A 17,435-nucleotide genomic window follows, 5' to 3' on the forward strand; every position below is an offset into this window, starting at 1 on the left:
AAAATGCGAATGACGCCGTTTCATCCTCCTCGCGACGCCTACCTATGTTCCAACTAAATACGAAAATGTGATTTTCTAAAAGCAGAGGCGTCAATCTAAGCATTCACTCGCGCTCCAAGGAACATATAGAAAGATATATTCCAAAGCAGCCAGGCAAAGCCAAGAGCATCAGCAACCACAAACTCCGCACCGATCGCGTGACCAAGAGCTGCTATCTTATGTTGGCTAGACAATGTTTAGTGCGTCTGTTAAGCCGGATGCACCCGTTTACTGCTTGCCGCAAACTACAAACCTTCATAAACGTTTGCCTTGATTTTGCGTATCAAATATTATCATCGTTTGCAAGTGCGTTATACTGGCCAGAGACCTGCAATCAAGTTCTTGGTTTCAGTGAAATTGCACGTGTGCGGGCAAGTTGCGGTTTCTGTAACCTGATCGATCAACTGCAACTTCTCCACAGACTTGCAATTTCGCTGCAACCGCCACTTGCCAACAGACGTGCAACCTCGCTACATCAACAATAACTTGCTTGCACGTCTGTGACTATTAAGCCGGCTCTATCCGTTTACCGCTTGCCGCAACCTCTATGAACGTACGATGTAAACTACAACTCGCTTGCAACATCAATGTAAAATGAGCATTCCAAGTCGACAAGGTTCGCTCACAAGCTTCATTTAACACCGCTCCTTCATCACGCCCACACTTTTTAGGAAGTTTAGTGCATCCTCACTAGACCGGAAACATTTCACTTATAAACATCCACCTTCGTTCGCCGCCAGAGACAGACTGCGGATGCGACGTAAGCGCTAACGACAATTTTCCTTTAATTTGTGGCAAAAAACGACACCTGATTGGAACGGTGGGAAGCGCTAGCGAGCCTACGCATACCAAGCCAAATACTCTATCCACACGTTTGCGACGATTTGGCACGTGTTTGGATGGGCTAGATTGCCTACAAGCGCTAGGGAAGGTACAGAAATCAAGCCCAGGCAAATATCCTATTCACACGTTTACTTGGCTCATGGAGACTCGAATCTTCTGACGCGATGGCCAACGACATCGATCACATTCCGAAAATCGAATAAATTCCCGTTCAACAACCTGCAGTGGCAAGATTTCCTGATTGCTACCAGTTCAACAATAACAACACCACAAACACACAGCTGGCGATAAGATACGGTCCGCTGAATCATTTAAGTTCCTTGCTCTTAACCACTGGGAGGGAAGTGCCTATGGCGGTGTTAAACACCTCCAGACACTTACCTGGAGTAAAAAAGTCAGGGACTGCTTGAACTAATTACCGAAGTAATCTACTCCCTAATTATCTAATTGTTAGAGGGTTAGATAGAGAAGTCATCCCGTAGAAGGGGAGTCTACTCACACTGTGAATACGGCAATGAGAATCTATACCAATATTGCATACAAATAAACACATTGAGTTTATATACATCTTTTTATTGAAATTCTGCTACCAACCATTAACCTCAACTGGTAATTCCTAAACCGTAAATATGAGGTCATAACGTCAAGCAACTGCCGTATGATTCCTCCCACTTTCCGCATCCGTTTCCAGGTGTCAAAGCGTGAGTTCCCCAGGTAATAATCAATGCGTCTTTGTACAATCACAGGGGACTAAGCGCATATAAGAGTTCTGAGCGCGATTATTAGGGCCATGATCCGCTTGTTCACAAGATTGATTTTTTGATTTTTGGAATTGTGCAAACTTAGGGCCCAGCGAATTGACTAGCAGAGGCCTTGCAATTTTATCTCCTTGTTTTTTATGAATTTTCTCATGTCGAAGACGTTTTGTTGGTCTTCCAAATTCCATATGACAATAGCGACATTGAAGGTACGTTGGATCGTCGACCAGATAACTTGGAATGTAATCTCCATGATGCGGTATAATGTGACGTCGTAAATCGTATTCAGATCTAAATTGCTTATCGCAAAATTCACAATCAAATATTACTTTGCCCAGTTTTTCCTGAACCTTTTTTCTATGTCTTCTTTTGTGACTTCTAAGGCTCCCAATAGTTGGATATCCGCGATTGCATGTTATGCAGAAAAGATTCTCATCATCGAATTGGGGATTTTCAGAAAACACTAATCTATCTTGTTCCCTCGGTTTCCATCCCCCTTCCCGATGAACCAATTCGTGAATTTTGCATCTCAACCTAATCATGAAAGCCTTCTGACATACCCGGCATTTATATGGTTTTTTTTCTCCAGCATGGCTCTTCTCGTGCTCGTAACGTTCTGTTGATTCCTCAAATTGCTTATGACAAAATCGGCACTTAATGCTTGTTGGATCGTCTTCGGTGCTCATCTTTTCAGCAATCTTCGCATAATGTTGATCTTCATGGTACTTCAGGTTCCTCTTAGACGAAAATTGACGGTTACATGTAACACAGAAGTTTTTCGCGAAATCTAAATTAGGGTTTTCCGAATAGACAAAATTGCCACGGCTTCGACTGTTGTCGTTCTTCTTCGTCTTTCGAAGTTTCCCTCTGTAACTCTTTTTCCGATTGTCGTCACTTGTCTGCGAACTATTGTCGGAAAAGCTATCTGAATCGGCTGAATCCGTTTGATTTGTTTTTGCTTGTTCACCATCGTAATCGCTGCTACTGTCGTCGTCGTCGTCCACAATCTCCACATTTGCCGCATCGCATGCTGTAGGAAGTGTTGCAATTGAATCACTAAATGTGTTAGTAACTGGATCTTGGACTCTGTAGTCCCCAACTTCAAGTTCATCTTTTAATTCAACTTCGGTCGAAACACCTTCCTGGCTGTCATGATGCAAATCGGATGTGCCCTGCTTGTTGACGTCCCCGGCTATCGAAAAAATTGGAAAAATCATTGTTCACAACGCCATTGCTCTACTTAGGCATTCATTGTTAAAAAGTAATAATATTGGGAGAAAAAAATGTTCGGTTATTTCTCTAGCTAAAGGCAGCTTGGCCGCGTTCGAGAGAAGAATCCTCCGAAGAATTTTTGGCCCCGTACATGAGGATGGACGATTCCGTAGCCAACATAACGATAAAATGTATGAGCGATACCATGACCCTCCGGTTGTGGATAAAATCCGGCTCAATAGGTTACGGTGGCCGGTTCACCTAATCCGTATGATCGAGCCTGAAAAGGCTTTAAGGGCAATATCTATGGTAGAAAACGAAGATGAGGCAGATCCCGCCTGAGATGGAACGATGGCGTAGGCCAGAACGCCAGACAGCTTTTAGGAATATCGAATTGGTGGACTTCGGCCCAAAACCGGGATGTCTGGAGTTCCTTATTAAGGCAGGCCTAGACCGGATACCGGTTATTGCGCCGTTGATGATGATGAAAGGCAGCATTAGGCGATCTTAGTTAATACAAACCCTACTTAATACAGAGACAGAAATAATAAGAATCTCCAAGAAGAGGCTGGAATTATCTGCAAACGTTTGAACATGAAAGTATTGCAAGCAAAATTTTAGCACTGCCAAACCCGTGGTTGTCAGTGAAAAACGGGAGCTACTATACTGCCCTTGAGGTACTTCGAAGCGGCTGGCATGGATGACATTTGTCCAGCGGTGCTAAAGGAGGGTATAAATCTCTTAGAACGACTTTAACATAATAATTTTCTAATATATCTTACTTTGGGCTGTGTCCACCTCTTGGCAGAAGGTTAAGTTAATCTTCAGACCGAAGCACGAGGAAAGTGGCTATTCAAGCCCACAGATCAGCTAACATAATTTTCGCTGAAATGACTGCAAAGACTCGTTGAGCAACACACTCTTGAGAAGGCACTAAGTTCGCTCCTAGTTAACCCAGCATAATTACGATCGGGATAAGTCCTGTGAAGGAACTCTTCCTTCCTTGGTTTCAAAAATAGGGGACACAACTCTGAAAGGCATGTATGCGATGGGGTGTTCGTTGACATTGGAGGGACCTCTGAACGTGAGCATCTCCAAAAACGATAATATTTTTAACATATAGGTCAATCTACGCTATGCTAACGCAGAAATGGCTGTGAGTTGATGATGACAGGTAACCTTGCGATCCTAAAAGCAAGGATTAAAAGACCCGTTTTCTACTTACCAGCAAACAAAGGAAACGCAGTGGTCATCATAGACAAAGGAACACACGTCGACTTAGTACGCCAAAAACTAGAAGAAGGTAAGTTTCACGTCATCAGAAAAGACCCCCTGCCAGGCTCCGTTAAAAGAGTGAAAAAGGCACTGGCTCAATGCAGGCCCATTATTAAGAAAGCAGCCGATTTGGGATGCCTAAACCATCCCGGCCCAGAATCGACTGCCTCCTCAAAATACATAAAGAAGGCAACGAGGTCCGAGAAATAATCACACTAACGAATTCACTGCGCCAAAGTATTGCGAAGTGGCTCTTGGAAGAAGTCAAAAGGTTAGGCATAAAAATAGGAAAACAAGCAGTGGCAAAGAGCAGAGAAATCATTGCCAGACTCAACAAGGCCGGGGGAATACAAAGTGATGAAATATTAGTATCCTTCGACGTAAAAGCGCTGTTCCCAAGCGTGCCGATGAAGGAAGCTGTACACTTGTTCGAGGAATGGATCACAAAACACGAAACACGAAAACTCATTGGAATGGAGGAAGAAAGCTAAATTGTGCCTTCACGGGCATGAGTGAATCGTATTTCACATTCAAATTTTATAAAACAACTCCCGGGGCAGCAATGGGCTCACACTGCTACTATGTGAGGTATTTATGGAGAACCTGGAGGATGAACTCGAGGAAGCTGGGGCACTCCCGAGATTCTGGATCAGATTATCAAAAGGGAAGAAGCAGGAACTCAACCGTGCACATAAGAACATCAATTTCACCGTGGAGATCGAAAAGGAAGGGGAGATACCGTTGCTATTCTTAAAAATAATCCTGGAAAGAGGGGATTTTGAATTCGACATCTACAGGATACCGACCCAGATACAACGAACCATCACATACACCTCAAACTACGATTTCCACTATAAGATGGCGGCATGCAACACCGTTCAATGAGGAGAGAAGAAATAAAGAAATGAATTACTTCCTGGAAACAGCCAAGAAAAACGGATACAAGAACCTCATCGAAAATCTGATCAAAAAGAAACTACCCCAGGTTTCAAGAGAGCAACTTTCAATACTCTTCCAGGAGGTGACCACAGAACCTAGGCAATAGATAACACTGACCTCCTCGGGTCGGACGCAGAACATCAAAAGGCGGCTACATGAACGTGGATTCCGGGCCATCTCGACCAGCAGACGGTACCTACTTAGGACCCGGTTACAATCGGTCAAGGACAAAAAAGAGTGTGCGGAAAAAAGTGGCATTTATAAGATCTCCTGCCCAGACTGGGACAAGATTTACATAGGGCAAACAAAACGGTTAGATCACACCAGAGTGTTAGAAAAATTAAAGGAGGATGAATCCGCTAAAAATAAGGATAACCCACACATAAGGTCCGCGGTTGCCAGACATATAATAGAGCAGGGACACCATATGTCGTTGGACAACGCCAATCTTGAAGGAGGTGGATGACGTTAGGGGACTAGATTCTTACGAGAGTCTTCACATCTCGAAAATTCCCCCCGTAAACAGGTTAAACAAGGACATGGGCAACAATTTTTCCACCTTGGTGGAACTTTTAGGAAGGACTATAAGATATAGATAGAATCATTCACGAATTTAGAAATCGATTAAACTCTATTTTTAGATTCAAAGCGGTAAAACTACTATGGCTACCTGGTTACTCTTGTATAGAGCGAATTGAAATTCCAGGCGCTTTAGCAAAAGATGATTAAGTGACCCCATGCAGGGACTAGAACGAGCAATTGGATTGCCAGAAGATTTGGCTGAAGCTGCTAACAAAAACTAGGGACATGTTTCTTATGAGAACTGTCACAGAACCTTAATATTGCTCTTCGCACCAAGCATTTCCTGTCGACAGGACGACTTGCAGGAGTATTGTGGGCCATAATTCATTAGCTTTTTTTGAGGAGGTGAAAATTTTCAAAAGACACTGGCCTGGACACGCCAGCGTGTAGGATTCTTACTCACTAAAAGCACCCCCAACTTATCCTAAACCCCGTGGAACCACCATACGTTATTACATCACGGGGCGGAGTCAGCTCATTTGAGCTTGGTCCCTTTTCGTTTCTACGCGGCATACGTAACCGCGCTTTTCTAGTCTCCTCTGCCTTTCGCAGTTGAGATTTTCTGTAACGAGTACCTCTCTTAGAGTCTCCTCTAGGTTCTTCCTTTCCTCCACAAACCTTGGACAGTTAAAGAATACATACTCTGGGTCCTCTGGGAGTCTATTGCAGTTTGGACGATCGGGTGAGGTATCTAGTTTAAACCTTAACAGGTACTGGCGAGATCCTCCACGCCGCGTGAGAAACTGATTAAAACCACTCCTTGGTGGAAGGAATGAGAATGTCTGTGTACACCGACTCTTTCCCGAGCGTTCCCAACGCTCTTGCCATCTATTTAGAGATCTCTCCCTTTCGTCGTTCTTCGTCTACGAGAAGGAGAAATAGACTTTGCATTGTATATATTCGTCATCTCATCTGCCAAAATGTCAATGGGCATCATTCCAGAGAAAACGAATGCTGCATCCTCTGAGACAGTCCTCAATGCTCAGCATACCCTTAGGGCTGTTCTTCTGTATACTGAACTTAGTTTGTTAGCATTAAATGTAATCTGTAATGCATTTTCCCAAACTGGAGCTGCATAGAGCAGGACCAAACTCACTACCATAGCTATAAGCAACCTGGAAGCATGTCGTGGGCCCCCCAAGTTCGGCATCATCCTTGCCAGGGCCACACTTGCAGAGGATGCTTCTGCCTACCGCTCTCTGAGCCGCTCTTCTGGCTCGTTGACAGGCTGATCGAAGGCTGGCCAGTTCAGTATTCTACCAGTAGTTTGGTCTTCTACTGGGGAATGAGGACCTCCTAGGCATGGACGGGTCACAAGTTTTGGTGTCTCGGGACTGCATCCAGATCAAGCAAAGGATAGAACAAAGTGGCGCAAACGATCACAACGAGTCGATCCCGCTTGTGAACGGGACAAAGACTAAAGAAAAAGAAGAGGTACTGATCTGCACACCCACCAGCAGAAATCCTGCCATATATAAACGCATTTGGGGTTTTACGTTAGACGGGCGGCCCAGTACAATGGACCACTCTGAGTGCTCAGAGGCTATGCCTCTCTTCTACCACATGCACACACACAAGCCTACATAGACATTACTTGCAAGGAGTACTAACATTTTCATCTTCATCCCGTGCCCACTCGAAGTCTTCCCTGCTCGTCGTATGAAGCGACTAAATGGGATACAAATTTATAGATTAACGGCAACAGTGTCTCGGATAGGGACAGACTTCATGGACATGACATTTGGCTATCGAAAACGACTTAGGACTGGTATGACCCGAAAAGGCTATCTCCAACTCGTGCGGGAATTTAATGGATATAAACTGCACATTCTAAGCCTAAACAAAGTAAGATGGCGAAACTCTAGGAAGTACTCTTCTTCCTCTTGTCACACTAATGGCAATGTGCTTTTGTACTCTGGAGTAGTAGCAGACAAGAAACCACGCCCAAGGTTTGAGGGCTCAAGAAGAAACCTAGAAACAGCCAAATACCCGTTCAACGGTGGAAAATCTCGTGTGGTATATGGTGCAATCAAATGCAGCATGAAACCTGGTAATTGCAATGTTGAAACGGAGCCACTAGCAGCTAATAGAAGCAAAAGTGCAGCAGTTCTAGAAGAAGCTACTGCAATTAAAACAGGCAAACCAATAGCACCTCATTTGGAGGGAACAGCTAAGAACTGAACAGCAACACAAGCAATACCAGAACGGTGATAGTCCTAAACACAAAATCTATGTTGGATTTCTCAAAGCCAAAAAAGACACACACACAGAATCTAAAAATAGGAGCTTACAACTTAGAAGCTTTTGGTAATTTCTCCTAAGGACGAAAAAAATGATAGCAGCTGGGACGACGGAAACCTCTGATTTTGCCAGTCCACATGTTTTCTTCGGAGACTTGGGTTCTTAAAAAAGAAAAATTGGGAGATCCTTAACAAGCACTGCCGACATTTGGAGCAGTGGAGCCTGTTCGCGCCGCCGGCGAAAGCCACAGGACCTGACGACATCGCATCCAAGTTCTGGAAAGCAAGGAGCTGGGATTCGGTCTCGACACAGTGAATTCTTCAATCGGGTTGTTTAGGAAGGTAGAACACCATTTGAACCCATACCATGAAGATTTTTGAAGGGATTGAATCAAGCCGGATTTGTCAAGAACGGTGAACTACTAACGCAATACACACTGCGCGGTTACTTATGGAGAACTACTGTGAAAAGAATCTTCCTCTTTACATTGCATTTCCAGATCTGGAGAGAACGTTTGACCGTGAGCGACACGAACTCATCTGGTATGCTCTAGGGCAACACTTAGTGCCACAAGACCTCGTGCGCTGAGTTCAATTGCTCTACCGCGATCCGAAAAGTAAAATTTGAAGTGTGGCGGGTGTATCAAAACCGCTTCGTGTCTCTATTAGTGTTCGTCAAAGAAACCCCCTCTCACCACTCCTTTTTCTGCTTGTTATCGACACTGGTACACGGGACATCTAACGTCCAGCGCCCAATACACTGCTTTTTGCAGATGTTTTCCTAGCGTCCAATAGCAAATATTATCTCGAACAACTTGTCCAGAAATGGAATGATGGCCTCATGTAACACGGTCTCAGATTGAATCTGAATAAAACTGAATTTTTGACGACCAATTCCCATGAAACAGGCACAATCACTGATGATAGATTCAAGGTGTTAAGGTCTCTTGTTATTTGAATTTTAATACTTTCGAATAATTTCTGTAGGTTTTGTTTTAACTAGCTAACACCATAATTTGACTTTATACCTCAAATCATCTGCCACAGATATTTACCTTCAGCTCCAATTTCTTCAGTTTTGCCAATTGACTCCTCTGCGATGGTTACTTTACCCCAGCCACCGTTCCGTACACCATAGTCCGAATGGGCAATCTTTAAATGTTGGCTAAATGATTCTGTACAATCGAAACGGCCAAAGCAGATACTGCACTCTACGCTGCAACTTCCAGCAGTCGATATCAGGACACGGCCACACTTCGCCTTCTGGTCAATGTGCAAGGAACCTACAGAAGTGTTCCCAATATGACCTTCTGCCATGAGCTCGTTTACAACTTCCTCGTCTAACTTAAGTTCTATATCGAGTTCCGATTTTAACAAAGCTATCCAGTCCATATTTGAATCCTTGGCCTTTAATTAGGAATTTTCTTTGACAAGTAACAATTGACATTGCCGGGAAAACAATTTACTTCTTATTCTTGCTGGTGAGCTAGTGTCGAGTGGCATCTATTGAGGTTACCTGCAATCCTCTTTCTGACATGAATTTGGAAAGAAGAAGGCATACTGAAGAAGAGGTTTCCGAAATACGTTACACGCACATTGCCTCCTATAGCGTACTGTAATCTTGTAGTGTACCGTTACGGTCTTGAATGAAGTGCTCTAACAAACCTCAAGGCCCTGGTCCAATTGGATTGTTGCGCCGACGATTATTATTATTATTTCTATCGAAACAAGCCACTTCCGATTTGAGGGGGGCATCGCTTGTGTCGGTTCCAAGAATTAGATTTCTTGTCATTAATTATATCGAGATATAGTGTAGAATATTTAGGCAAAGTGATTTTTCGATATTTCGAGTCTTTCGGAAATTTTAGTGTTAAACAGGTAAGGTGCCATATGTCACGTTTGTGTCGATCGCCGTAATTAAATGCGAATTTACCGGTCGAAATGAAATCGATTTTCTAAGGATGAAAATATAAGAAGCGACCTGGAAAAGCACTCCTGCTTATCTATATATAATATTCTGACTGTCCTATTGAGGTGTAGCGGCCGCGGACTTGCGGCATTGACAACATTTTCTTTGCCTTGTCCGGGGACACTCTGACGGTGGCATGCATTTAAGAATATGCAATATTCCTTCGTTTCCACCCATCCTAACACTTCTCAGCCTTCCCCAATTTACTACTTTCAATTTACCCATTTCCATCCCATGATGTTAGAACGTTGTTGTTGTTTTCGCGTTGTTGTTGGGTGCATGCTCTAACCGCTTTTTTGTTTCTGGGCGAGGTATAGGGTGTTGTTGTTGCCGCTGAGGCAGCATGAACATATCGGAGTTAAAGGCCAGGTTTAACTGGACCGAGACCGGTTAACCGATTTGCGACTAAGCTAGACTGTCGACTTCACTTGTGGAAAAGCTCTCGAGTAATGAAATTGAAGTCATTACGATACATTTTAATTTCGAACAGAACTAAATGTAAGGATAGGAAAATTTGCGAGTTTTTACTTTCCGGGTGACTTTATAATGTTACTTGTTTGGAACAGTGGTTGGTGAATTAGACAAGAACAGGAGGTCCGACATGAAATGATACAGAATTATATTATTTAAGATAGAGATAACTAATTTTAACCAACATTTAAACTGTAGGAATACTTGGTTAATCACGAGTGCGCAACACACATAGCTCTGAATGGACCCCTAAGTTTTTTTGATCATTTTAACATGTATTAACTCCGAATTGTCACAATATCAGCAGATGTCGGATTTTACCTAATACCAGCACTAAGTGCCAAGCATTTAGGCTCGGAAGATTCAACCTACATAACTATATTGGGGTATGGCACCCAAGCATTTAAAAGTAGGGAGTAACGGTTCCGTCCAGGGCAGAGGCAACTCATCAGTCCAACATCAAGTGAATGTGGACTTAGGATCCCTCACTATCCTAAACAATAATTTAGCTTTAGCCTAGCTTCGGCTCACTTGGATAAAATTCGCACCCTTGCCGTGTTTTTGCAAATATATAAAGGAGCGTTTTCCATCTGTTGCCTCTTACGGTCATGCTGCTCCCAGGGCAGAGGTGCGGCAGCGTCTGATGGATTGCCTCTGCCCTGGACGACACGGTTGGTCCCTATTTTTATCTTTATATCATTTTGTGTGTAGTAATTCACATTTGAGCGACGGTGCGCGTATATGGGGTTGTACCTTTAAGGTAGAGAGAATGTCTGGTTTCCTCAGACAGCAGGAAATAGTCAAGAATGGGATGACTAGTGGATCTTGTGGTAGTATTGGGTATGACTATCTTGAGCTGGTTTAATGGATAATGGTTATGTATCCATTTGAACAGGGTTACATTATCTGACGTATTGCCCCAGTAGATTTACCTTGAATTGAAGTTGCCAGCGAAAATAAGGTATTTGGATTTTAACTGTAGATCGGCCATGCGGTCTAAGTCAGGCCCTAGTTGCTCAGTTGGAGAGTTGCATTTTATGTAGACAGAGACTATCAATATTTGTTTATTATCGGTAGTTTTAACTAGTGCTACTGCAGCGGAAGAGGTTAACAAGCTGCCGATGTCGACTTCTCAAAATTCACAGTCTTTTCTGACCAATGGGGCGGTGTTGGTGTCATTTCGGATAATGCTATATCCGGTGAATTTCACATTATGCTTACTCTTTAGGTGTGTCTCCGGAACCCAATAGAAGCCTGTTTTGAATCGACCAACACTTGGGCTGTAGCACTTTCAGCATTTAAGACCAGCGATGAAGAGTTGAATGTTAAGACATTTAAGTCCATAAATTCACGATGAGTTTAATGGCAGCGAATTGCCGCTGTACGTTTGTTTGGGCTGAAGCAAGGGCTTTAACTATCTGTTTAAAAGCTGTAGAGGTTGGAATAGGGATAGGTTCGGTTGTGGTTGTAGGAACTGCTTTCTTAGCGGCTAAACTTTGTGGTAGCTTCATCTTCCAAACAATAATCCAGCTTTAGCCTGTCTTAGGCTCAAACTGTTGGCGATTTAAACTTGAATATAATTCCTCCTATTTTTTTTCGATTGAATAAAGGAGCGTTTTCCACCTGTTGCCACTTTTGGTCGTGCTGCCCCCAGGGCGGAGGTGAGGCAGCGTCTGATGAGTTACCTCTGCCCTGGACGAAACAGTTAGCTCTTCTTGTTGAGATAGCTGTGCCAAAAGAGAAAGTTCTTTAGTTTTCCAGGTTTTTTTTCAGCTTCTTTTCTAGCTACCATTTCTTTATAGGCTGAGCATTCGCAATAATTAGCTGGATGTCCAGCTTGTCGTGAGCCTTGGACATTCCCCACGCGAATGACTCTTTGTGCACTTTAGACATCTGTGCACTATTGGACAATGTGCCTGTTTATTCATATGTTCCGACCTTATCGAAGGTTACTTCTTCATGAAGAATGGATATCACTTTCTCAATTTCTTGGGAGGGCTGAAAAGTGGCTACGAAAAGTTCGGATCGAGATTTGGTTGAAAGCGCTGAGGTCTCCCTGTAAAGAGTCTTGTCCAATCTGGTCAAAAAGGTTGCAATCGAACGTAATTTTAATTGCGGGTGCTTCGCATTTAGTTTAGACATGATATCTTCAGGGTCTGTTTCCCTGTGAAGACCTCTGATAATCATTAGCATTGTTTTTAGAATTGGAGGAGTTCAAGTGATGACGTTGAGTCCTCGCTCTCTAATGAACGTGAATATTTTGGTGTGATCATCAACTGACTCCACGGAGATTAGAGTCTTATTAACCCTTGTGTCTTTTTAAGGACACTTTAAGACCTTTTTGCTGGGGGGTTTTCAAAAATTTAGGTAGGTCGATATTATACCCTGTGATTGCAGGAACTTTCACCTTTTTAGATTTAATTGGACTAGGCTGAGAAGGAGTAATCCAGGGGATTAAGGTCTGGAAAGTTAGGTGGCCATGTCTAATTCAGCTAGCAACATCATTAAATTCCTTAATTTCCCCACAAAGTCCTTCTTATATCGATTGCGACTTTCGTTTATCTTCCTTCTTGGGCTGTAGACTCTGGAGCAATACCAATTGACCCTTAACCATAAATCCCTTTCCGAATGTAGTTCCAATCTCACATAGGTCCATGTACTTCCTTCTTCATCTCTGCGGCCTCTTTGCAAAGTCATGCATTTCACATGATCTCACGCAATCTGATCCTAAGCATCTAGTCCAATAAAACCGCCGTTTTCCATTCGTTATAGTTTCAGTGACATCCAAATTCTCACCACTTACTTCTTCATGGTGCTCCAAAACGATGCCTCATGTCGTTACTCGTAACACAACGATCAACATTTGTACAACTCTACGACCTTCATTTTCCGAAACATTGAACAAGTATCTTCTCACTTGGAGAAGATTCTGCCGTTGTGCCACATAAATCTTAGCTATGCAATTTTTGACCGTTAAATCATCCCAGCTTGCTTTTTTGGTTCTACACCTCCAAATTAATTCTTTTTTTTTTCTTTTACCATTTTTCCAGAGCATTGTCATACTTGCTCGAAAGTCAGCTCTTTCTCTGCCGTAGCACACAAACTTCTCCTTACTCTTCAATTTTCTTCTATTTTTCACTTCGCTGTCTTCAGAGTAATTATCCCAAAACTCTTGCCTCTTCCGAGTCCATTTGTCCATCCCTTCAGATTCCTTCCACTTCTTGCGACGCTTCTTATAATTCCGTGTTACGTATTTTCCTCTACTCCAATCATGGCACTCGCTTCTAAAAATGCGCATAAATGTTGTGCTCATAAATTTTACAACTCGGCGAACCATTGTCTTCAAGTCAATAAACGAGTTGTAAACTGTTGCTAGATTCCTTGCCGTCCAGCATATGCCTGTTGCTACCTCTATTCTTAAAGGCCTCAAGTTCTTCTCAATCGGTTGTCGCCACTTAACACTTTCCATCTGCCAACGTATCACTTCTCGAATAGTCATCTCCTCCGGCATTGCACTGTCCTCTCAGGTATGCTCACCTTGCTTACAGATTTCTTCCTCCTGTTTCATACCTTCTCGCATGGACTCCTCCTGCCATTTTACACCTTCACTTATGACCTATCCATGGTCTACTGCTTCTCGGCAGTTTCGGTCCTCCTCGTTAGTCACCTCATGATTGATCACTTCTTGTGGTTTTCGAATATCCTGACTAGACTGCAAATTGTCAACTTCCTCCTGCCATTTTTCAACTTCTTTCACCATCTCTTCCATCGGCTTTGGAATCTCATTGCCCTTCTCACCCTGAATACTTGGCACTTCCTTCTGTATACTCAGTTGCTGATAAATCGGTTTTTCATCCTGACGCACTACAGTTCCCCCCTTTCTTCGCTGAGGTTCTTCAGGGGAATCTCCCAATCGCTTTGTAATTTCTGCTATCTGTTCTGCTACTTCTGGAGTACCTTCATACTGCGACTTTTCATTCTTTCGGCACACTACTTCCTAAGGGCTTTCCTTTTGTTCTTCGTTAACCTCCTTTTCATTAAATAGTTCTTTCAACCTTGCTTGAATTCTTTATCTTGATGTCAAAACTTCCATATCGTTGTCATTTATCACGCAAGTTCCAGCCACTTCCTCCGGACTCTCGATAGTCGATGCAGGATCATGCTGGAATTCACGTTCCTCAACGTTATCACCTCGCGACTCCAAAACTTGGCGAAGTCTCTTTTGTAATTCTACTTTGCTCCCTTCTGTAGAGAGCCCCAACAACACCAGCTCACCTTTGAGCTAAACTAAATGTAAACTTAATCTAACAATAAATACTTAAGCCTACTATTTACAATAGCACATTTGTGCTTAGCCTCGGTGTACCCCTACCAGGCAGGGGGAATCATAGAGGCAAAGGATGGTAGGTCTAAGGGATTGACTCACTGTTTGGCAGGGCCTTAGCAAGTTGGCCAATGGGTAGGTGCTACCCTGTTGGTAGAATTGCCGGATTAGTGGATTTGGGTGATTCTCCGTTCTTTCGTAGAACCGTTCCACCAAGTTGAGAACGAATACTCGAAGAGGTTGTTTTTGGCGCGCCGATACACTTCGGCGTTTCTTCCAACCTTTTTGGTCTTCCAATTAGAGGAAAGACCAGTGCAATGCCTTAAAATTCGGCGTTCGAATGCCTCACATTTGGACATGGTTCGAGTGGAGCAAGTGATCCACGTGGGCGCTCCATAGCAGATAATGGGTCTGATCAGGGTCCTGTACAGAGTCAGTCCTACCTTCTTTCGAAGAAGAAAGTAGATCCTACTGAGTGCACCGCGTGCCTTACTGATAGCGAGCTCAAGATGTGGCTTGAACTTAAGGAGTTCGTGAAGCTTAGCTCCTAAGTACTTTATGGTCTAGGAATTGGTCACTATAGTGTTTCCGATCTTCATTTTTAAGCGTTTAGCTTTCCTGTGGATTCCTCTAGAACGTAAATATCTAGATTTCTCCCGAAAGGTGTCTCATTAATTTTAATGCCCCATTGCAGGTAATATTTGCAGAGATCTTTCACATATTTCTCGACCGCTTTGGCTGCCCTGTTGGGACTTCAGCCGTGAAGATATTTTGAAAGGTGGGTCCAGAAATGGATCCTTGCGGTACTCCCGATGTTACCGACAAGAGATCGAATAATTCATTTCTCACGTTGACGTAGAAATACCTATCTTCGAAGAAGCTTAGTGCAATTCTAATTATCGGAATTGGGAACCCAAGATCTATTAGCTTGTAGATTAGCCCGTTTATCCTTACGGAGTCGAAAGCCTTTTCTAAGTCTAATGCACATGCTACGGTCGGCTTAGTATTGACGTTAAGTCTTGCTACGACAGTGTCGTGAAGGTAGCTAAGTGCATATTGTGTTCCATGTTTGCTGCGGAAACCGAACTGGGGGTTGGATATAATCTCTTTCAGATTGCAATATTGGACTAGTCCGATTGTCCATGCTCTCTCAAAGAGTTTGCCTAGATTGAACAATAATGATACCGGTCTAAAGTTGTTAGGCTCACTAAAGCTGCCTTTTTTCCGGATCGCAATTATTTTAGTTACTTTCCAAGTGGTGGGAAAGTAGCCATTTTTTATGCAATTATTAAATGCTGCCAGCAAAAATTTCATGGAGACTCGGGGAAGTTGCCTAAAGACGTAATTAGGAATTTCGTCAGGTCCGGCTGACTTTTTATCGTTTAGGTTTCAGGTCAAGGCGGTAAGTTGTGATAAACTCAGGAAATGTTGCGAATCCGTTGGTTTTGCCAAAGAGTTCGTTTAGGAGAATTTCGCTAGCTTGTTTGAATGCCTAGAGATGGAGTCAACGATAGTTGTTTCAACCATCGACACTATGGCCGGATTATTTTGAGGCGGAGGGGTATTGAGCTGATACTCAAATGATTCCGCAAGGACTTGCGCTTTTCTGGCGTCTTCCCAGATTGGTTCTCTGTTCCTGGTAAGAACGAAATTGCGGGACTTATTTTTCCCCGCTAGCCTATTTATATGCTGAAACATATCTGACGAGATTACGGGCTAATTCGGAATTGCGCCACCATTTGCCGGATACTCACTACTACTCAGGCAATTAATCCGGGAAAGCAATGCTTTGTATTCAGCATTGACTTTATTTCCATATTTATGGAAGTTGTGATTAAGGTTCCTGCGCCAAATCTATCTGACCATGTGCAGCATGATATTATGTGGGAGTTTGTTATATACAAACTCATCGACTTTGATCAGCCTGGTACTCCTGCGTGTAGCAGTATTAATGGCGCCTGTAGCCAAAACGAATTCTTTATCGCTTTCTTTGTCCGACAGATTACGATCTGTAGGGAGTTTCTTCAAGTTCAGCATTGGTGCTAAATCTGACTTGAATTTGTCCCAATCAGTGTGGGCGAATGACCTGATGGTTATCTTAACTCGCTTCTGCAGTTGTGAAGTTGAAGCCATGTTGAGTTCAACTGCAAAATGGTCGGACATGTCTGACAAAGTTTTACAGGAAGTTACCTGAAAACTTTGCTTGGTTTCGTCAGGCAGAAGGAAAAAGTCAATGATGGATTGACTAGCGGGTCTTGTTGGGGAATCCGGCGAGACCACCTCAAGTTTGGCTGGCGTGAAAGGGTCGTGGATCCAGTTGTACAGGGTTTTCCCATTTATATTTTCTGCCCTATCGCCCCAGGAATTGTGCCGTAAGATCGCCCAAGACCTTTAAGTCATAGCCCAGTTGCTCACTTTGGGAATTGCATTTGATATAAATGGAAACTACCAAAATCCGCCTATTATGGTTAGTTTTTACTATTACCGCTGCAGCGGAACAGACTAGTAATTCCTCGATGACGACTTCCTCAAAATGGTAGTCTTTTTAAGGTTTTGTGTAAACACAAAACCTCATTGAAGTCGGTTTACAGTCTGTCCGTCACACGCATTTTTATCGGAGACGGCTATAGCGATTAACACCAAATTTGGTGGAAAGGTGGAAACTTTGAACGCACGCACATACAGCAAGTTACATCCTTCTACGTTGAATTTAAGGGGGGGTCCCCATACATGCAAAAGGGGGTGTAAATTTTTTTTTACCAAATATAGTCATATCAAATGAA

General features: G+C 43.1%; 1 protein-coding gene across 1 annotated transcript; it reads right to left on the bottom strand.

Annotated features, from left to right (window-relative positions):
- Nucleotides 1–1,439: 1,439 nt before the first annotated feature.
- Nucleotides 1,440–9,361, bottom strand: LOC119650012 (zinc finger and BTB domain-containing protein 17-like). Its single transcript, XM_038052482.1, has 2 exons — nucleotides 8,944–9,361; nucleotides 1,440–2,832 (listed from the first exon to the last, which is right to left on the bottom strand). The coding sequence occupies exons 1-2, from the start codon at nucleotides 9,278–9,280 to the stop codon at nucleotides 1,604–1,606; spliced, it is 1,566 nt and encodes a 521-aa protein (XP_037908410.1). The 5' UTR covers nucleotides 9,281–9,361; the 3' UTR covers nucleotides 1,440–1,603.
- Nucleotides 9,362–17,435: the final 8,074 nt, after the last annotated feature.

Source organism: Hermetia illucens, chromosome 2 (genome assembly GCF_905115235.1).
Source record: "Hermetia illucens chromosome 2, iHerIll2.2.curated.20191125, whole genome shotgun sequence".
NCBI classification, from domain to species: Eukaryota; Metazoa; Arthropoda; class Insecta; order Diptera; family Stratiomyidae; genus Hermetia; species Hermetia illucens.